Source organism: Coptis chinensis, chromosome 9 (genome assembly GCF_015680905.1).
Source record: "Coptis chinensis isolate HL-2020 chromosome 9, ASM1568090v1, whole genome shotgun sequence".
NCBI lineage: Eukaryota > Viridiplantae > Streptophyta > Magnoliopsida > Ranunculales > Ranunculaceae > Coptis > Coptis chinensis.
In genome coordinates this window covers 70,419,985-70,443,126 of record NC_141464.1, presented here as the reverse complement: position 1 = coordinate 70,443,126, position 23,142 = coordinate 70,419,985, and the positions used below count along the sequence as shown (strand labels likewise).

Here is a 23,142-nt window from a genome sequence, read left to right as displayed (position 1 = left end):
GCCCAAAATTTCGATATCGGTTAATATATCGGTATAAAACCAAAATATATCGGATATCTCGGATATATCAAATATCTCGGTTTTTTTGGTGATCAGTCCAAAATTTCTAAAATATCAGATATCTCACCGATATATCCGAGATATATTGGATATTTCAGAAATTTCAATATTAAGTTATTAACAATTGGTCAAAAAGTCAACTGATATATATCAATTATCTCGAAAATATCAATTATATCGGCAATATAAACTTTCATATCAGAAATTCCGATATATATCGGAAAAAAATGGGTTCAATATTCGGTAGATATATATCGAAAATATCGATATCGGTGTACCAATTTACCGAGATATATCAGCGAGATATCGGATATCTCGGCGATATTTTGGGCCATGGTCTTTATCACCAAGTATGGACAGAGCCGGCCATCCATTCAATCTCAGATTCTCAGCTGTCTAGTGACATGATCACATCCTTTTTTTGTTTCCACAAATATCAAAATTCGGCTCCCATCCATCAGTTCATTCAGCAGTTTAATCAGCCTGGAAAAGAGAAGGCACACTCACAGCATCAGAAAAGCAAGAGAAAAGAATATCAAACTTATCAGTTACAATAGTCTCTAAGACAAACCTATTGTGCATCTCTCCATCTGTTACAACTTCAATAACCTGATTTATAGAGGGGTTGGCTTTCAGATCTGATGATCCTATAATCACCTAGAAGAGTCCAGATCAAAATATAAGATCAATCGTGTCCAATAGAAGATTGCAAGGATCTGCCTTGCCAAAGCCCACCTCCTTTGCCCATGTGGCACTACAAAATAGTGTCTGCCTATCAGGCCGTATCTGTGGATGGGTAATACATTTTAGGTCCAAAGTATCATATAAAAAATACAACTAACTGAACTAAGAACTACCAAAGATGGTGCTTCAGGAGAAGCATAAACTAGGAAGTTAGTTTCAAAAGTTTCAGATTCTTCAGAATCAAGTGAAGCATATAAGCACAAAGTAAGGAAAGAGGAGTTGATAAGCTTTAACACCACAGATAGGTGAAATAAAACCTACAAGGACTCTAAGAGCTTACTAATACAAATTCTAGAGAAATCCTGTGATGCTTCAAGGAGATGAAAGCCAAAATTTGCACTCAAACACAATGAACTGGAAACCTTTTTTTTCAGCTCTATTTCATTTTGTTTTATAATTTTGCTCTCAGTTGAAAGGCCAAATTAAAGGTTTTCCACATTGGATCTTTGAGAGAAAATAAATACTCCCTTCACCTATAAACATCAAGAAAAGAACCCACATTTATGCTTGATACAGCCTTCTCCTTCTCTTTAAAAATGAGAGGAAAACAAACAATCCCAGTCTCAAAGAAAAAGGATCACAAAGCAACACTAAGCATAAAATTAACCCTCTCTTAATGAACATTTGAAAGGGAGCTATTTCCTTTAAAGATCTGTTTTCAGTGTGGTTAAAGCAATCAATCATCATCAAGCAAAGACGACCTTACTAGATAATAATTCACACCTAATAGCTATAGATCCAATTATATAAGTGATTAGCACGTGTAATCGTGTAGAACTTACGAGAAAAAGCAAGAAACAAATGAAATTAAGGTTTCTGCATGTCCAGAAGTGCTTTGTTTTAATTGATTTTGCATCCCCTCTAATATCTCTGCTACGATTAGCAAGCAGAGACAATCATAATGATGAAGAGTGCTTTTAAATAAAAAATATTAAGTATAAACGACAATTACATAGAATAAAGTATAACTAATTGAAGAAGTTTAGGAATATAAACTAGAACGACGAGAGAGAGATAAGTAAATGGAGATAGGTGACACACAGTGTAATGAACTAGATACTGATTAACTATATGACATGTAATGTGACTCAACACCAGCCATGACAATAAGGCTTCAAGCATACAACTCTGAAATGAGGCTTATTACATGGTTGAAACTATAAATAAAGTATTTAGAATCCAATGATATTAATACCAAGCGTAGTATTATCGAAAAAATAAATACCAAGCGTAGTATCACATTAAAGAATATACTCATTCAAAGTAAGATTCATACCTGTGATATTATTTTCCTGATCTGAGGCTGGAAACCCATGTCCAGCATACGATCAGCTTCATCCAACACAAGGTACGTCACTCTCTGCAAGTTTGTATGGTTGGCTTCCAACATATCAATTAATCGTCCAGGTGTTGCAATTACAATCTCCACGCCTGGAAAAGAAAAACATTAAACCATTAAGAAAAGAACATTAGTATGAAATCTCATCCTAAAAAGGGGGGAAATATAAATTGTGAAAGAACAAGACCTCTTTGAAGATCATGAATCTGTGGTCCTTTGGGTGCACCATCATATATGCTTCTTATGTTTGACCTTGAACCAAATTTACTTGCTTCTTCTTGAATCTGAACAGCCAATTCTCTAGTAGGTGCTAAAACCAAAACAACAGGACCTTCGCCTTGCACTGACAAAAACCTAAACTTAAGTACCCCATAAAAGAAAACAAATTTAAAGACGGACAAACACAAAATTAACTAACCCAATCGAGGCTGCACCATAACATGTACTAAAGCCGGAAGCAGATAAGACAGTGTTTTGCCGGAACCAGTCTCAGCAATACCAACCAAATCTCTGCCTTTTAAAGCCATTGGCCATCCTTGAGCCTGAATTGGTGTTGGCTCTACGAAACCCAATCTGCTTATAACCTCCAGGCAGAAGTCTAACAATCAAACAAAACCATTCGGCTAATAAGTTACCATCTAACTCCAAAGCAAACAAACTGTAATAGTTATAAGCCGAACCAAAATAATAATAATAATAATAATAAATACCTGGAAAATTAGCCTCTTCAAACATCCTAATTGGTTTCGGCACACTACCCGAATTTCACGTCTCGATCGATATGGCATTACATCATGTTCAGTCATTAGCCTCACAGAAGGACTCTATATAAAAATCTTTCTTAAATGGAACCAAGTTTCCGAAATTCGCCTTTGGTAGTGAAATATCATTTAAATCTCCCTTTTGCCTACTACCTCCTCTACCCCCATCCCACCACGACTCCCTCCACTATATCCCCTCCCTCCACGACCCCACCATAACTTCTATCCCCACCACGTCCACACTCATTCTAGAATCAAACCCTCTACCACCCGTACCGCCCCGCCCACCACTACTAAATCCCCTACCTCCTCCACCACTGACATCAAACGCTCTTCCTACTACGTCACTAGGCTGAAAACTTGAAACCCCAGTATAACTAGTGGGTCCCACACCACCTCCATAAGAAGTAACACCTCTTCCTCCTCCACCATAAGGAACAGATCCACCGGCACTACGTCCACCAGATGGTGGTGGGCCACCACCCATTGGTTGATGGGGTGAGATTAAATCACTACAAACAATTACATACAGACAAGCTCACTAACTAACTAAGTAAATCAATATCAATACATTAAAGTAAATAAAGTGGGGGTTGATTTATTTTATTACCTTCTTCTGTCACGGTATGAGGAAGGGTCTGATAATCTATAGTCGTAATGATTCATTTTGGTATAGGGATGATGAACAAAGTTTTGCTCACTGACTATTAATGGGGGGAGGGAAAACGTTATGTATTTGTGTGTTAATTCAACAAAGCTCTATTTTTAGTTTTATCATCTTGTTTATTAATTACTAGAAATTGCCCGTTCGTCACTCTGCCATTAGCAAGTAAATACGGCATTACTCCATTTACTTACAAAATGAATATGGTTCAATTTTATTTTTCAATTTACAAAATAAATCATTAACCATGATTTTCTAACATATATTTTATTTGTTCCTAATTTATAGTGACAAAAAATATGTTGCGGCATTATCAAATTGAATTGAGGCGCAAATCACAATTCTTAGGGGTATGGTGTTTGGTTCATGGCATATGGTTTTTCTTCATTGATGATTTTTCTTAATGTGATTTCAACTTCAATGAATGAAGTGATGTGTATTTTTATTTTTATTTATTTTTTGTAAACTGAAAGTAAAATTAGTAAGACTTTGAATGTGTACAACTCTACCTTAGTTTGAAGTTTATGTGAGATAATAAATTTGTGTTTTTGAAATTCTCGCTTGGGCTGTGGCACCACCCTGAATCTATATAACCCTTCGACACGGAGTTCATGAAGTAATAATATATTGTAGCCCCCTAACAATCATTGATCTCAAACTACAATAATTAGGCAAAAGAAGGATTTTTTTTTCTTGGCTTTTACACTTATTTGCCTATGGATAGACTTCAACTTTGCAACAACATCCAAGAGTTACACCTCTTCCTCCGAACGATAGTAATTAATTATTAGAAGTAATTAAAAAAATTGAATTAGCAAATACTTGAACATCACTGAGAACTGTGTACTATTCACAAAGTACTATGTTTTATAGGAGAATGTGAAAGACCATTATCTTATTTAGTTTCGTTACTTTTTGCATCTTAATCAGTAAGTCTTGGTGATTTTCCAAGTAACTCTTTGATGCTATGTATTTGTAAGTTATGTTTATTTATGTCTAAATGGTAAAATCCCACTAAATATTGTATAGTGATGAATTTGTGCAGAATGCCCCAACACCTACAGTGAATATCATCAGTGGTTGCTTGTTGCTGGTACTGAAGAAGTGTAGATACTCTCCATTGTTCCAACAATTGGTCTGTGTGATGGTAAAATATAGTAGCATGTAACAATTCAATTGCTCGACAACTTTTCACAGACTACAGATACATTCAACTCTTACCAAAGCAAAAAATAAATAAATAAAAATAAAAAAAAAAATCACAAAATAGAGATTGCGCTGAGCACAAATTACACTGGATCTCACTCACTAACTCACAGTTTTACTATTAAGATTATGCTAGCAGTATCTATATAGATTACACTTTTCTCACATTGTCAATTGTACTTTTACTCTATAAATCAATTTCAAACAGGAAGCAAATTTTTAGGTAGCAACGACAGTACCAGCCCCAACACCAACACTACTTTCAATACCTCCATCGCCAACAACAATATGAGTGGTGTAACAGCCCAGTGAATATATTTGATAATAGTATGCCAAAGTACCGAAGTCAAAACCAGCGACCACCAAAATCAAAACAGATGACTCCTAAATATATGCAATAAATGCATCATTTTAGACTGTTAGATGAAAACAATATATACACTAAGTAGCAATCAAAAGTGTAACATATATCAATTTATTAACTGTGCCTATATTGGAAGCAACATAGTTATCAAGGATCAAGAACAAATGCAACAAAATATAAGTTACTTGGTCAAGCGGTTTGATCTACAAATCGTGTAACGTTTCACAGTAGTGCAAGAATTTTTAAGCAATACACTATGCCCCAAAGAACAACCTATAATATGTCTCATTTCCATGAATAATTAAAATGAAAAAAATGGGAAAAAAAAATATTTGCCATGCAATACAACGTGTCTAAACCTTAGCAAGAAGCAAGAATAACAAAAACCCAACAATATGCAAAAAAAAAATCTTATTAAAACCATATATGATTCTTACTATGCAAAAATGGAATAAACATTCCTGTTAACCTACACAACTCTCATCTAATCGTTGCGTGTGTAATGCGCTTAGCTAAGATAGTCTTCACTAAAAGAGCAATGAAATGCTTATAAATAGTCATGCCAAGTATACATAGATTGGTGTCTTGGCATCAATAATGTTAATTTGATGAACATAAAATCAATGCACATTTGCAATTTGGTCGAGTGGCTTTGCCATACCGCTATAAGTGTATGTTTTTCCTAGGCATTACAACCTTTTTATGTATTTGCACCTCCATTTTAAAACACAACATTGAAAATAAAATAAAATACCCGAATAAGGTGTACCTTTGTAGCACCTCCTTATTGCTTATAGAGCTTGCAATACAAACTCCATTCGTCGGTGAAATAATTATAAAGTACCATACAAATGGAAAAGAATAGTAATAGAAACAACAAACACATCAAGTGCAAAACTTAAAACGAAAACAAAAATAGCGAAAACACACAAATACAAACAAACAACGGTTCCTCAATTGGGAGGACAAAGAACTAAAATTAAGTACATAGAACTTAGATTACTTTTAGGGTGTGTTTGTTAAATTTTAACTCATGGAAAGGAAAGGAAATTTATGGAATGGAATGGAAAGGAAATAAATGATTGTTTTGGGTCCATGGAAAGGAATTGACATAAGTGTAAAGTAAGTCCTATCTATTTATTTCCTTTCCTTTCCTTTCCACAAAAATTTCGTGGAGTTAGCGGATGACACAAACTTTTCCATTTCAATAAAATGAAAACAAAACCTTATAAACTATGGAAAAAACTTATTATCCTTTCCTTTCCAATGTTTCCATCATAACAAACACACACTTAGAATTAGTGTGGAATGATTGTTGGGTCCACTTGGGATTGACAAAAGAAGTTACACAATCGGATGTAACTAAATGAAAGAAACAAAACAGGTAAAAAACCTACAATGTAAAACTATTACAGTCTAAAAACAGAGATGAAGAAACAAAGTGCAAGGTTAAGATAAACAAAGTGCAAAGTTAAAAGAAAGGCATTGGAGCGTTAATAGCGTGAAAAGGATATTACATTGGCGTAGTTGACCCAAATGAAAGAGATGTGACTTCAAAGTTCTACAATTGGCAATGAAATCATATTCACCTAAGTGGCCTAAAATGAGGGTACAATCTGTTAAACGCGTATAAATTTTAACAAGAAATTGGTCCCAAAGCCCAATTTCGGGGAAAAGAAAGTCTAGAGGACACTATTTTTGTGAGTAACTCACAAGGACAAATTTTGGGGAAAAGTAACTCACGAACCCACTATTTCAAAATTAGGAACCCTCAAGGACAAAATAAGTTGGCCCCACCTTTTATATTTTTTTAAATGTCAGTTATACCCTTTCGTGAAAATAACCTTCAAGCACAAATGACCCGGATTTAAAATAAATATTTTCCGATTTTACTCTTTTCTATTTTACAATGAACAATGAGTATTCATACCTTCTGCTGGTGTATGAATAATGATTGTTCATATCCAAATAGGTGAATATACCTTATACAATATATTGATGTATGAACATTGAATGTTCATACCCAAAGGACTATGAACATTGAATGTTCATATCAAAAAGACTATGAACATTCAATGTTCATACCCAATTAATGTTCATACCCAAAGGACTATGAACATTGAATATTCATACCCAATCAATGTTCATACCCAAGGACTATGAACATTGAATGTTCATATCCAAAGACTATGAACATTGAATGTTCACTATGAACATTGAATGTTCATACCCAAACAATGTTCATACCCAAAGGACTATGAACATTGAATGCTCATACCCAATCAATGTTCATACCCAAAGACTATGAACATCAAATGTTCATACCCAAAGGACTATAAACATTGAATGTTCACTATGAACATCGAATGTTCATACTCAAAGGACTATGAACATTGAATGTTCATACCCAATCAATGTTTATACCCAAGGACTATGAATGTTCATACCCAAGGACTATGAACAATCAATGTTCATACCTACCAATTGAAAAAAAATTTAAAAGTAGTCATGAACAATGATTGTTAATGTTTGATGTATGAACATTGTTGATGTATAAACAATGATTTTTTATACTCCCAAATAGGTATGAACAATCCATGTTCATAACTGGATCAATGTTTATACCTATTGGATCATTGTTCATAGCTCCAATAGGTATGAACACTCATTATTCATAGCTAATGTTCGTAATTGGGGTATGAACAATAAGTGTTCACACCTGCTTAAAGGTATGAACAATGATTGTTCATACTAAATACACTAGGTCGTTTCGTTTGGGCCGAGCCGTTAATTATTTCGCGTCAGGGGTATACTTGACATTTCATCTACCCGATCCATTTTTTATTTCGTGTCAAGGGTATACTTGACCTTTCATCTACATGGTCCTTGTGAGTTACGAAAAAAAAAGGTGTCCTTGAGAGTTACTTTTTCGGCAGTTTTGTCCTTGAGAGTCGCTCCCTAAAATTTTAAAGGGATTACAGAAAGGTATAATACCTCAAGTGTAATCAATGACATAACTGAAAGCCAAACAAAAATATTGACCAAATTGGTATAAATCTAACACACACGATTATGCAATAAGAAATTAAGTTTATCACAGAGTCCAGGAAACAACATGGATTTACGATTTTTTTTTTTTAGGAGGGAAGGTATCAAAAGCTAAAAGAGAACAAAGTGATCGACATAGGTAGTTGGAGAATATTTCCATTCAACAAGAATGTATATGCAATATTAGTATAATGATACCACTTTGTAACGCCCCAAATCTCATCCAATTACATACCTAAGATACGTGACTTTTCTAGTAAAATTTCGACATAGTCTCCTTTGTATATTCGACATTTCATAAATATAAACCTGTCATAAAATGAAAATTTAATAAGAATACATCCAAACCAAATATAAAACCTTATACCTCAGTCGTAAATTCAATTACTAAAAGATATACTGATTCGTAGAACCAGCTACTTAACCATCTCGACCAATGTTAGTTAAGTCAAGTAACCAATCCTCGAATAAGAAGAAAACTACATATATACAAACATCCCAGAAACCCTAATACATGACTTATACAGTGCAACTAACATACATACATCTCCACGTTATAGATACATTCAAATCTCACCGAAGCAAAAAAAAAAAAAAAAAAATCACAGATTATTGATTGCGTTGAGCACAAATTACACTTGATCTCACTCACTAACTCACATTTTTACTATTAAGATTGTGCTAGTAGCATCTGTATATAGATTACTCTATAAATCAATTTCAAAGAGGAAGCAGATTTTCAGGTAGCAACAGCAGTACCAGCCCCAACACCAACACTACTTCCAATACCTTCATCGCCAACGACAATGTGAGAGGTGTAACAGTCCAATGAATATATTTGATAATAGTATGCCAAAGTACCGAAGTTAGAACTAGTGACCACCAAAATCAAAATAGACTATTCCTAAACATACGCAATAAAATGCATAATTTTAGACTGCTAGATGAAAACAATATATGCACTAAATAGCAGTCAAAGGTGTAACATATATCAATTTATTAACTGTGTCTATATTGCTAGCAGCATAGCTATCGAGGATCAAGAGCAAATGCAACAAAATATACGTTACTTGGTCAAGCGGTTTGATTTACAAATCGTGTAAAGCATAATAACTGTTTCTATGTATTTGTGGATCATAGAAAGAGTTTTTAGTTTTATCAAATTGTGTGCAAATTTGAAGAATATAAATGGAATCTTAAGTCAGTTTGGCCTTCTCAAAATACATACACAGTTCGAATGAACTAAGGCGGCATCACAACAAAGAAAAGATGGAGTTTAAGGAAACTACATTCTTAGAAAGTCAGAATATATTCTATATGGAGCTTGGATCTTTAAGTAGCTAGGCTTACAGATGGATGCCATTAAGCTTAGGAGAAGGTGGGAGAAGGAGAAACCAAACTAACAGAATTTTCTATGAATGACTTTATTTACCACCTATTCAACCAAATCTAGGGGTGTTTCTTTTTGCCGAATTTCCGATTTTCCATTCAAAATTGGTCCGGCTTTGGGTGTAGTTTTCATGGGCGATTTTCCGATTTCAAAAATTCGAAAAAAAAAATTGGATCGGATTTGGATATATAAAATCCGATCCGATCCGAAAAATTCGAAAATTGTCAATTTATTCAGAAAATATAACTCACCGTTCATTTCCAAAAACAAAACAAAAAATCACACTTGAATTACACCGTCCGCCATAACAAAATGATATTAAAAAATGTCATTGGGAAACAAAAGCCAAATAGATAGAATTTTTATATCCAAGACCATAATCCATTATACACTTCACGCTTCAATTTCCACACAAAAAAAAGATTGAATCATTACAAAAGTTAAAAATTGAGGTTCTTTTTTCGTTTTTTTCAATCACTTGTTTGAATGAAAATGGGCAAGTAAACAAATGTGTATTGTTGTTAAATGATATGATATTCAAAAATAATTGAAAGAAAATAGATCTTTGAAAATTTCTTCGAAATTCTGAAATTGGAAATATATTTTGAATCGAAAAAAAAATTTGGATCGGATTTGGCTAGCATATTAGGTTAGTCACCCCTAACCAAATCCCTCCATTCAAACTCGGCAACTCTATATATATAAGCATAAAGCCAAAGATAACTCAATTTGAAAATCACTACAAAAAAGAATTAAGAAAGATTGGGAAACATATTTTTTTTATATAATTCCATACAAAATCAAAGTTGGCTTTACGTTGTCAAATTGCAAACCTATTTCAAAATATGTAAATAAACCCCAAAGTAAATCTTCAATGAAAAAAACCCCAAATTATGTAAGAAAAAAAAAAAATAAAATAGAGGAAATAGAATGAAAAAGTTTACCAGCTTCGAGTACAATGGGTTGTGCTATAACAAAAAAATGGTCAACCTAATACAACAGATTAGAAGAGATAGGGCAATGGTATTCCAAACCATCAAAAGCTTTGTAGACATATGATATTTTCCCCAATGAATTATAGGGGTATTGTTTTGTGGGTTTTGATTGAGCAAAAGGGGTTTTAACCCCTCACATCAAGCTGAATAAGTTGTTTTTAATCTACAATCTAAACAAAACAAAACTAATAAGAAAGCAATCATAAACATTAACAAAATTGAGAGATGGTTATCGGACAGGCATGAGAGAGAGAGAGAGAGAGAGAGAGAGAGAGAGAGAGACAACATGTGTACAGGAACACAAGTGCGAGCATGTTAAAAGTATGAAAAAGCATCGAGTGTCTTACAACAAAGAAAAAATATTACAATAATGGAACATCCATATTATACACTGTTCGTTTACTTACCAGAACAAACACTGTTCGTTTACTTACAGATGATATTCATCAAACTACATGTGCAAACATTGATCTAGAGAATTACCAATAAGACAATATGATATTCAAGAGAAATTCATTTAGCCATGAGAAACACACAATTGAAAAGAATTAGAAGATTAAAGAGAAATACTAACCTGTTATGTGAAACTTGATTACAGATGCAGCAAGAAGCACTATATTAGAAAAAATGAAAACTATGAAGCCAATAGCCAATCCAATGAAAGCTGGTCAATCGTAGGAATCTCAAAAGTTGATTTACAGAATCCAAACAAATAAAAAACATGCACAATTTCAACTCAATAGTTTCGCAGTTTTAGCCAAATAAAAAAGGCAATAATTTGGGAAAAAATAACAACTGAACAAAAGAAATAAGGAAGATAAAAAAAATTTACCTTGATATGTGTGTGTTGACTTGGCGTGATAGAGAGTGTATATACACAGAGATCAGAAGTGGAATTGATCAGGAGTAGTTTGGAGAAGATGAACAGAGAGAATGTTGGAAGCATATCGAATTCGAGGAAGAAGAAGAAGTGGGAGGCGAAAGGAGAACATATTTATTATTTGTTGTTGTGAAGGTATAGTGAAAGAGACAGGAAGAACTTTGAAGAATGAATGGTTTTGAGGTTTCCGTTTTTTTTTCCTCATTTAATTTTAATTTAAAACCTTTGAGAGTGAGAACGAAGGGTTTGCCGATTCTTTTCCCTTTTCACAATTAAGACCGCTAATTAATTAATTTCTAACCTCTCATACTGTGGCGCATTGGGGACCCTCGATTTATACTCCCTGAAAACGAATCACAGCCACGAGTCAGGAAACCGAGTTGTTTTGTTAAGTTGATGGGGATGCTACTATCTGTGTTAACTATGGCAAACCAAGTCATATTAAAGCTAGACGTTTCAAACTCTACTCACATTTTATCTATTCTAACACTTTTAGATGATCCTCTTTTACTTCTGCAATTGTTGAGTCTCCATATTCCAAGTATACTTTTGCTCTTTCGCTTGATAGATTTCAAATAACTCCAAAACTGTATTAATGTGATACTCAGAGATCATCTTTGCCCCTAGGCTACTACCTCACCATAAGCTGTATATGCTATTACTTCATCAAACATCTCATCTTCCTTCCATATCAACTCAAGCTAGCAGTGTCTCCTACATTAATCAATAAAATGCATCACACCAAATGAGGCGAGACTTGGTACTTCCCATTTACAGTACTGTCTTCTATACCACGCCAAGTGTGCTTTACTGATGGTTCACTTACACCTATCACCATCAAGGGTAATGTCTGCTTGTCCCTTGATGTATCATTATATTTCGTTAATCATGCTGCTAGCCCTTAAGCCTTCTCTCTGATAGTTAAGTGATTTTTCCCAGACTAATGTTCTGTTCTAAGCCCAACTTAGTCTATGTTTGATGTCATTGCAAATTTTGCAAAATATTCCTACATAGAATTTGAAGAATAAAGGTGATTTGAGGACATAATAGCCAAAGGTGAGATTTGGAAGTTATCACTCAGAAGCAAAGCTTGGACTGAATTAGCATATTCGTTGGTATGTAATTAATGGTGGAACAACCTACCATACCCTTGAATAAGTCCACTCTAATTCTAAAAGATTTATGTTCTCTATCCAATTTAAAATTCTTTGACAGAAAAATTCCAAAACACCTTCATTCTCAAATGATTATAATTACCATGAATCTTTAGATTCATTTCACCCTATATACTCTATCTATATGAACACCTTTTGCATCACAATGCAGCGAAAAACGACTTGGTGTGGTACCCTTACCCACATTTTCGACACTGCCATATTTAATGAATGAGGTTTTAAAAAATTTAAACTGGTTTAATGCAAAACATACCTTGCGAATGAGAACCACATGAAACATAAAGAGTTGTCCCAATGCCACTGTAAGCAATATGACATCATCAACACCAATAAAACCTGAAAATACATAACACAATCAATGAGAATAAGAAAAAGGATGAGACAATACAGAATACCTTCTCACTTTTAGATGGAGAACAGAACATGTGTAAGTGAAACATAATCACAAAAAAGGTTACCGATATTGCTGCAAGGACTCCTCTTGGAAACTCTACATTGAGTTTCCTAAACAGCTCCAGCTCTACCCCTTTCTTATTAGCAAAACACCTTATCAATATGGCAACTGACGCTCCTCCTTCTATGATAAACTTTATGACATTAAAGGAGCACAATTAGAAAGTTGGGCCCTATTAATCATTTCAAGGACATTGCAAGTGAAAGAAATGAAAAGGAAACCATTAACAGTACAAAAACTAATAGAAGGATAAAGCTCATGTAGTTCTTCTTCCCAATACAATTGTTTAACCATTGCATCATCAAAAAACCCATTTCAAGAAACTCCCAATCTCTTCTACAAAAAATATATTACAATTTCCAGAAATAAAGAAAACTAAACACAACCTCTGACCTTGTAATAATGATCAAACCCGTCAACACAACGGTTGCAAGTCTTACAATGGTTGCTGTTCTTTTTCACCTGCAAAAAAATTGCATGCTATCAATCAAGAAGAAGAAGTGAAACTGGTTTGTATCACTTTAAAAAAAACAAAAATGAAAATTTGAGAAACTTATATGTGAGTTGCGAGAGTACCAAGCGTGCAAGGAGAATTTTTTGTTAGATGAAGTTGTAAAGGGAGAGAGAAGGAAGAGAACCAAAAGGTTTTCAATGGTTTTCTAATCCCACAAAACATGGTCTCCAAGTCTCCCAATTGTGATTTAAGTTTGGAGAAATGAAGAGTTTTTTTGTTTAATTTCAGAATTAATTTACGTGCTGCCATCGTGGCACTCGTCCCGACCTTCGATTTATACCCGATTTATACCTCCGAAAACCAATCCCAGCCGCTAGTCAGAAACCGAGATGTTTTGTTAAGTTGATAAAGAAGCACAGTCCTGGAATTTAGTTTTCCTATGTTGGTTTCAATTTCATAATTTCATCTGGCGCATATGGTCAACATAAAAAAAACGACCAACTAAAATGGTCAAGGAATATCGAATGACCAGCAAGTTTTTATTATTTAGCAACGAATGACTGAACATCTTATTGACTAATTGACCTATCATTACACGAAAATTGGTTCATTTAAAGTCTTTATTATTCTCTAAAATTGCAATACTTCAGCAATTTCTTTAATGAATTTCATAGTCTGTCACTCTGTTGGGGATCGGTTTTGCACCAATTGGGCGTTCACTTTTGGGTCACTTTAAGTAGTTTAGTGTCATCTATATATATTCTATATAATAAAACAGGGTGGTGCTGGACATCCAACACCACCCCTAGTTCATCGTCAACATTTCCGACCATAAGAGCTACACTATATTAATATTTTCATCTATTTTTGTTCTAAATTAAGAATACAGGGAAAGACAACCTTAGATGATACTAGAGATCGACATTGTCCAGCTCTAAAATTAGATTTAACATCAGTTAAATGCCCCCATCCCTCCAACTATAAGCCAAGTCGATCCAATATATAGTTAAGGATATAAATAGAACAAAAGTTTGTCCAGAGTCTAACCAAGTACTACATTTCTGCATCACATAGTTAACTTCGAACTTACAGTAGCTATGCAAAAAGATTCACTTGTAGATGGCTCATAATGTCATTAACTTGTAGGTGGCTAATAATCTCATGAACATGTCCAATTACGATTACTTCCATTAAATGTCTCGAAAGGCAACCTTACCAAATAAGTAACATACTCTAATTCATAATACTCTTCAGTCTTCATCTATGAGTGTTAACGAGGGTATAATTCGGTAATGGACTCTGACATGAAACTAGTAATACATCGATCTGGCGTAACTGATTGGCTTGACTTATTTGTGTTTGGTCCATGCTCCCCTGTTTTCCAGCCAAGTTCCCTTCTCCTACTACCTACAAAAAATGCAGGTGTAGTAGGTAATGGAAGGGCGATAGAGTAGCTGTTTAGCATTAGAACAACCGATGCCATCGTAGGTCTACTTGCTATATCTTCTTGAACACATAACAAGCCAATGTGTATGCATCTCATTACTTCATTTCTTGAATAGCGTTCTCTCAGTGTCGGTTCTATCAACTCTAAAACACTCCCTTCCACCCACTGTCTCCATGCCTACAGCAATTCATCATAGGATTATTTCAGGAATAGTAAAAGCAGTGGTATCTTGGACTATGTCCAAGAATGTATGTATTTAAGTTTCGTATTCTTAGCTTTATTTGTTGCTCTTACAGTGAGAACAGTAGCTTAAAAAGAATAAAGAAAAAGGATAAATAACAACCATATATGGCCATACTCACATGGGTTAAAAGGTCTTCGGCACATTCTGATTCATGGAAAGAATTGTTCTTCTGACCACTTATTATCTCTAAAACCAAGACTCCAAAACTGAAGACATCTGATTTCACCGAGAATTGTCCACGCATTACATACTCTGGAGCCATATACCCGCTACATCAACAATTAGTTTTCTTTTAGATGGGAACCAAGAATGCATCCAATTTTAGAGCAGTCAATCGAAGGTGTAATTCTGATGCAAAAATGTAATATGCCTCTTCAAATAAAATAACAAAGTGGTTTGTATTTGTTGTACTTACTATGTTCCAACAATTCTATTTGTATTGCCTTGAGTTTGGTCTACTCCGAAAAGCTTTGCCATCCCAAAATCAGAAATTTTGGCATTCATCTCCTCATCTAATAAAATATTTCCGGCTTTGAGGTCTCGATGGATGATCCTGAGTCGAGAATCCTCATGAAGATAAAGTAGCCCCCGAGCAATCCCTCCTATAATCTTGTAGCGCCTTTCCCAATCCAAATCTTCCTTTCTAGCTGGAACTGTAAAAGGGGTAGAGAATTAATTGACAAACCACACTACATCATCTTTAGACAAGGCCATTAGTACAAGTATATCCTAGGAGGCTAGGAGACACAAATAAAGCATAGTAGATCAGTGAGACGAACCAAATATATATTTGTCGAGGCTTCTGTTTGGAACGTATTCGTAAATAAGTAGCTTTTCTTCTCCAGCCAAACAGAATCCCAAAAGCCTAACAAGATTCCTATGTTGAAGCTTATGCAGCAAAACGACTTCATTTTTAAATTCTAGTGAGCCTTGCCTAGAATTCTTAGAGAGCCTCTTCACTGCTATTTCTTGCCCATCAAGAAGCTCACCCTGTAAACAGCTGATATATATTAAGAGAACTGTAGTTGCCACATAAACCTTCAAAAACGTTCCAAAATAATCTCAAATTTGATTAAAATGCAACAGATGGATGAAGGCTATATAACTGAATTTACCTTGTATACTGCGCCAAATCCGCCTTCTCCAAGCTTATTAGCATCAGAAAAATCATCTGTAGCAGCCCTGATCGTATTCAAATCAAATTGCAAGGAGTCTTCGTTTCTGCTATCATTCTCGTCTACATAATTGAACGATAGTTATTGGATTGATGTACTATTATTAGGAAAAAATTCTAATCGGAAATTGCAGATGCTATCGTAGTTATAAAATCTCTTTGATCCTGTCATCAGTCTTATATCAAGCCTTTGGTGTTGTTCTAAATCATTTCATAAACACAACTATAAGGCCGCATTTGGCATTGCTGAAATCATGACCTGTTTTCGTCTTCAATGTCATAAATTTAACAAAGCTATGCAATCTCCACTACGTAATTGACTGTGACATGTAGAATGCAATCCAAAAAAGTGATTATAAGAAGGATGAGACTTGCCACATCTTCTTATCACTCATTAGACACCAAATTACACATCTTGAGATTAGATCGAAAAAGGCATGATCATAGGGGTCTAATCAAGGGAAAAACAAATTCAAACTTACAAATCAATTCTGGCTTCCTTTTCCTCCCGTTCTTCCTGATTCTTCTAGTTAAAAAATATGCGCAAGTAACAGTTAAGATTACCGCAACAATTGCTGGAACAACAATCGCAACAACGTTGATAGATTTGCCATTTCCAGTTCCTGCACAAGCAACAAATGTTTTCAGAATTTCGATCCAATACTTAAATAGAAGCCATTTCCGGCCAATACGAAATCCTTGTATACGGTTTTACTTATCATATTACAGGTAAAACTGGAAGTGAACCTTGAACTGGTGGTGATCCTTGAACTTGAACTGGTGGTGAACCTTGAACTGGTGGAGGAGGAGGTGGTGATGAAAATTGAAAAAAAGTATAAAGCTCAAATCTAGTATTACAAGTTGCAGTGTAAAGATGGGCTCCTACACTGTTGTTGCAACAACTTGGTATCCATCTAATCAAATTTTGTAGACAAGAAAAGCATTGAGTAGATGACAAGTCTCTAGTACACATGGCCAAACCATATATATCATTGAAGTCCGTGTAATCAGTTGATCCAACAGCAAATTTTGTTACCTCGGACACAGCAGTAGTAGACAGATTCTTCAATAGGTTTCCCAACTGTCTGTTGTAATGATTAGCATCAGCATCAGAAACATCTGCCGTGTTATATGCCGCCCGGGGATTACTATCAACTTGGGAAAAAGACTGCGTATTGGAGTAGCGTAAAGTGCAATAATCATATAGTAGTGTAGCCACCTTTCGGTTTGGACATCTTCTGATAATCTCTACAGCTGAATTATTCACACAACTTTCACAAACTTCAATTGACATATCACTTCTGCATTGGACTAGACCATATACTATATCAGGACTAGTTCCAATACTTGTATTAAAGAATCTATCTCGAGTAACATTTGAAAGAAGGGAAGAAAGGAGGAGGTTGAGATTGGTCTGGAATTGGCTGTTGGAGGTGTAGTTTGCAGTGTTGGAGCATATTTCTAGCGTTGGTTCTTGAGCTTGGACATGGTTATGAAAAAGAAGCAAAAATGAAATAAAGATGATAAAATGCATGAGACTTGATCTAGGTACATTATTTTTTATCATTTCTGTTCTCTGCTATTGCATTTTTTTTTTACGTTCACCTTCTTAAAGAAGTTTTCAAGTCTAGAGTCTAGAGTCTAGAGTCTAGCTGTCTAGGCCAAGATAGGTCGTTACTGTACGTGGAGTGATTTTTTGCTCCCAGCGAGTTTTGCTCCAAGAGCTCCAAGCGAAATTTGGGCCACACACGTTTACACTAAATTCCTACAAAACAGGAGTGAAAACTGTCACAAATTCTCCCTTACGCAATTGCCCTCTACTGAAATCAGAAACTCTTTCAAAGTCATTGACGTCAAAGTTTGGTGCGGGTTTTTGAGACTGTTTTCTACTTGTGATTTCTTTCATCAGTATTTCTCTACTCTCTCACTTTAGGCAAACGATTTTCTAGTTTAACCCATTTCTTGAAAGTTTAATTGATTGTTAACGACACAGAAATAGTGCATAGTCAGTTGTCTGTTATTGTTTCTTAGAGTAAAGTTTTGTCGATAAAAGCCGAAAGTATGTTAGAGCAACACTACTAAAACTGAATTCATCACATTGACTTGGGGGTAATATTAGATGCAAGAGGTTCATTTCAATTGTGAATTAGAGCTAGCAGTGAAATGTTTTTGCAACAACTAGAAGAACAGTCAAAGCCCAGATGTTCGTGCACAATGGAGAGACACCAAAGCCAAATATAATAAACTCGGCATAAGTGAAAATCTGAAACGTGTGTGAAAGGTTCCCTTTATTCTTTGATTTCTAGTGAGGATAATATAGTATTTAACAAATTGCGAAGAAAATGTGTGAGCTGTCGCACCCTATTTTGATGGAATTTGGGGACACGTGTGTGGTCTAAATTTCGCTTGGAGCTCTTGGAGGAAAACTCGCTGGGAGCAAAAAATCACTCCTGTACGTGGAGTGTCACTAGTGGTAGAGAACTTTTTGCTAGGACCACGCGTCATCCGCGTGAACTCTTGACTCAAAGTCTCAAGCAACAATACTTTGACTCAACTTAATGTGTTTTTCCAAATTCTAAGTTTGCTTTAGGTTTCAGTTTTATAATTTTGTTTGTGCATACATGTTCAAAATAAAAAAGTGTCCAACTAAAAATAGCCATATCAAATGTCGATGGTCGAATGAATGGGGCATGTGTTCCAGTATAAGGCTGATGATATTAAGCCTGAAATGAGAGAATGATCCCAACAATCCAGGCTTGCTCGCAAACAAATTTTGGGTTGCACTAGCGCACAGACCAAAGGCCAAGGTTGTTTTGGAATAGCCGATCCTGGGAAGTACACAAATAACCAAATGATTCAATTATGTTGTACTCATATAGTCATATAAAAAAAGTGAATTACAATATTCAAGTTAAATCAACGAAAATTCTAGAGAAACCACCGCCACGGCATATGGGTCCAGATTTTGAAAGTTCCACACGCGTATGCTTTTAGGATCAGAAAATAAGACCTTCATAAATGCACCTATGGAGCATACAATATACTCAGCCATAAGATTTGTTCTATAACCATTATCTATCCTACTAGCTACTGTGCACTTGGTACCCACGTGGGATCTACATTTTTTTTTTTTTAATTTATAAACTTTAAATTATTATTTTATCTTTCAAAAATTAAAGAAATAATAAAAATATGAAATGACCAAAATACCCCTACGACCACGCACATTCACTATTCACTCGGCCCTCGTTTTTCTATATATTAAAAATATGCTGCACAATTAATTAACACACCATAAAAGACTTGGAAATATACTAATCCGAGAATATACCACCTAGATACAAATCTCTACACTATATGATAGTTGGGTCTTCCATAATACTCTTCCCAATATCGAGTAGGTAATTTAAGATTTATTTATTTATTTAATTTAGAAACACCTCCCTCACTAAATTTAGAATAAACCCCAATTTTATTAATATAATTTGAACAAAGTTCTTTTTTTTATTAATAATTTAGAAACACTTCTGTCACTTAAATTAAATAATTACCCCAATTTTCCATATTGAAATTAAAACAAACCCTATTTTATTATTGATAATTTAAAAAACTTCCCTAATGTCACTTAAATAACATAATTATCTCTCATTTTATTTTAAATAAATAAATAAATGAGTCTCTCTTATATAATTACAACTAGATTTTGGACCCGAGCATACGCCCGGGATCTATTAAATATTTTGTGTGCTGAAAAGGCTTTATAAAATGTCTCACACAAATTTTCGAATCAGAATATATTTTTATTGAAAATAAATTGAAATATGTTAATGAGCAAACGATTATGGTGCATAAGTACTTAGAAATTAAGAGATCAAATTGAGATAGCATCTTCACTTTTATGGTTTAGGATATTAATCCATAATTTTCAAATAAAATTATCTTAAACTCGATCTAGCTTGTATAATAGTTTTTTTAGATTTATGGTGATTTAGCGACAAATTTTCAAATCAAAATATATTTTTATTGAAAATCAACGAAACACGTTAATGAGCAGCTATTATGGTGCATAAGTACTTGGAAACTAAGGGATCAAATTGAGATATCCGAAAGACAAAGCAATTATGGTGTATAAGTACTTGGAAACTAAGGGATCAAATTGAGATAGCCTCTTCACTTTGTGGTTTAGGATATTAATCCGTAATTTTCAAATAGAATTATCTTAAACTCGATCTAGCTTGTATAATAGTTTTATTAGATTTATGGTGATTTAATGGTAAATCATCACCGCTCAGCTTACGTACTAATGTGTACAAATCACTAAAATAGATTGATTGTTTCCATATCCTCAAAGAATACACTACTCCCACTTGAAAAGATTTATCACATGAACGTGTCCTACGAACGGGTGCCGTTATATTAAATTATTCTAAAAAATATTAGCAACTATGCATAGCTATGAGATATGAAAATTATATTAATTACTCAATTAAATTTCTTGCACCACTCTCTATAAAAAGGAAGCATCAAACTTTGATAAAACTCATCGACTTCTTTTCATTGTTAGTTTTAACAATAGAAGTTTGATTGAAGTTTTTTGAGAATGTCCAATTTGGTGAAGATAATATTGAAGCTACTTGAATAGCAATGCATTCCCAATCACAATAAAAGAAGTATGATAAACATTACTTAAAATGCAAAACTATATTTGTCAAGACATTTATTCCCCCTACATATAATACAAATATATTTTAGGGTTATTAGTTGAATACATTTGCATCAAGTTTATGATTTTTCATTAATTATTCTTTGAGGTTAGTTTAATGTAGTACGTTGCATCCAGTTTCCAAATTCTCATTAATTATTCTTTGAGGTTAGTTCAATGCAGTTGCATCAAGTTTCCGATTTCCCATCAATTATTATTTAAGGTTAGTTCAGTGTAATTGTATCCATTTTATGATATCCCGTTACTTATTCATTAAGGTTAATTCAGTACAGTTGTATCCAGTTTTTTATGTTTCGTTAATTAGTATTTGAGATTAGTTTATTGAATTTGCATTCAGGTTCTAATCTCTCGTTAATTACTCTTTGAGATTAGTTCAATACATCTGCATCCAATTTCTGATTTCCTGTTAATTGTTTTTCTAGGTTAGTTCGATAGTTTACAATTTCTATACAGTTTGCATACATGTAAGAGTCTGTTTTTTTAAACTCACTTTCATTTTAGGTTCCTAATTACTCGTAATTAATTACTCATGTGAGAAGGCTAAAAAACCGACATTTATGCTTTGAGGTTAGTGCGATGCAATTACATTCGACTTTCAATTTTTCAGTTAACTATTTTTTGAGGATATTTCAATGCATTTGCATCAAATTTCTTATTTCCCGTTAGTTAATATCTTATTTTAGTTTAATGCAGTTGCATCTAGTTTTTGGTTTTTTGTTAATTATTCTTTGAGGTTAGTTCAATGCAGTTGCATCCAATTTCCGAATTTATGTTAATTGTTCTTTGAGGTTAGTTCAATACATTTGCATCAAGTTTTCGATTTCCCGTTAATTATTTTTTTAGGTTAGTTCAATGCAGTTACATCACATTTATAATTTCCCGATAATTATTCATTTAGGTTAGTTCAGTGTAGTTTCATCCATTTTTCAATGTTTTGTTAATTAGTCTTTGCGATTAGTTCATTGCATTTGGATCTAGTTTTCGATTTCCCATTAATAACTCTTTAAGGTTAGTTTAATACATCTGCATCTAGTCTCTGATTATTTATGCTTTGAGGTTAGTTTGATGCAATTATATCTGGTTTCTGATTTCCCGTTAATTATTTTTTGAGATTATTTCAATGCATTTGCATTTAGTTTCCGATTTCCCACCAATTATTCTATGAGGTTAGTTTAATGCAGTTGCATTCGGTTTTTTATTTTATGTTAATTATTTTTTGAGTTTAGTTCAATGTATTTGCATCCAGTTTCCGATTTCTCGGCCTATTAATTATTATCTGAGGTTTGTTTGATGTATTTGCATACCGTTTTCGATTTCCCATTAAATATTTTTCAAGGATTTATATACAATTTCTAATTTCCCTTTAGTTATTATCTGACGTTAGTTTAATGCAATTGCACCCAGTTTTCAATTTCTAGTTAATTACTTTTTTAGTTTAGTTTATTGCATTTGCATAAAGTTTCCAATTTCCCGTTAATTACTCTTTGAACTCAGTTATGCATTTGAATCCAATTTCCGATTTCCTTTTAATTATCCAATGTGGTGTATAATACCAACTTCTACTGATCCATCTGTAGTGTCCTTGCAAACATGACATAAAAAGTAAATTATGTTTGATTTACTATGTGGGATCATTGAAGATTACCAGTTCCCGATTTCCCATTAATTATTCTTTAAATTATGCATGACTTACTATGTAGAATCTTCAAAGATTATCTACGAACGGGTGTTGTTATATTAATTATTTTGAAAAATATTTGTAAATATGCAAAACTTTTATATATTAATATTATATTGATCACTCAACCAAATTTCTTATAACGTGAAAACCTTATTCTCCATAAAAAAAAATAACTCATGTACCTTTAATAAAACCCTTCAACTTCATTTTGTTGTTTAATAATAGAAGTTTGATTGAAGTTTTGTGAGATTGCCTAATAAGGTGAAGTTCATATATATTGTAGCTACTTGAATAGCAAAGAGTTCCCAATCATACGGAAAGAGATAAGATAAACATCAT

General features: G+C 33.8%; 1 protein-coding gene and 1 pseudogene across 2 annotated transcripts; both read right to left on the bottom strand.

The window, feature by feature from the left end:
• Positions 1 to 191: 191 nt before the first annotated feature.
• Positions 192 to 13,539, bottom strand: LOC147477731 (DEAD-box ATP-dependent RNA helicase 30-like; annotated as a pseudogene). The gene is made up of 11 exons (XR_015207353.1): positions 13,085 to 13,539; positions 12,880 to 12,962; positions 11,146 to 11,184; positions 8,422 to 8,495; positions 3,515 to 5,158; positions 2,854 to 3,416; positions 2,562 to 2,741; positions 2,331 to 2,486; positions 2,081 to 2,235; positions 632 to 846; positions 192 to 543 (listed from the first exon to the last, which is right to left on the bottom strand). The product of XR_015207353.1 is annotated as a DEAD-box ATP-dependent RNA helicase 30-like (transcript).
• Positions 13,540 to 14,515: 976 nt separating this feature from the next.
• On the bottom strand, positions 14,516 to 17,997 carry LOC147477730 (cysteine-rich receptor-like protein kinase 10). The gene is made up of 7 exons (XM_086581870.1): positions 17,147 to 17,997; positions 16,882 to 17,022; positions 16,341 to 16,462; positions 16,005 to 16,215; positions 15,641 to 15,878; positions 15,344 to 15,494; positions 14,516 to 15,158 (listed from the first exon to the last, which is right to left on the bottom strand). The coding sequence occupies exons 1-7, from the start codon at positions 17,964 to 17,966 to the stop codon at positions 14,805 to 14,807; spliced, it is 2,037 nt and encodes a 678-aa protein (XP_086437996.1). The 5' UTR covers positions 17,967 to 17,997; the 3' UTR covers positions 14,516 to 14,804.
• Between the last annotated feature and the right edge of the window lie 5,145 nt (positions 17,998 to 23,142).

Coding starts and splice junctions, on each gene's coding strand:
- LOC147477730 (XM_086581870.1), bottom strand. CDS start 17,966: ATGATAAAAAATAATGTACCTAGATCAAGTCTCATGCATTTTATCATC. Junction 15,879..16,004: donor CCTCGACAAATATATATTTG/GTTCGTCTCACT, acceptor CCCCTTTTACAG/TTCCAGCTAGAAAGGAAGAT. Junction 15,159..15,343: donor CCGAAGACCTTTTAACCCAT/GTGAGTATGGCC, acceptor GAATTGCTGTAG/GCATGGAGACAGTGGGTGGA.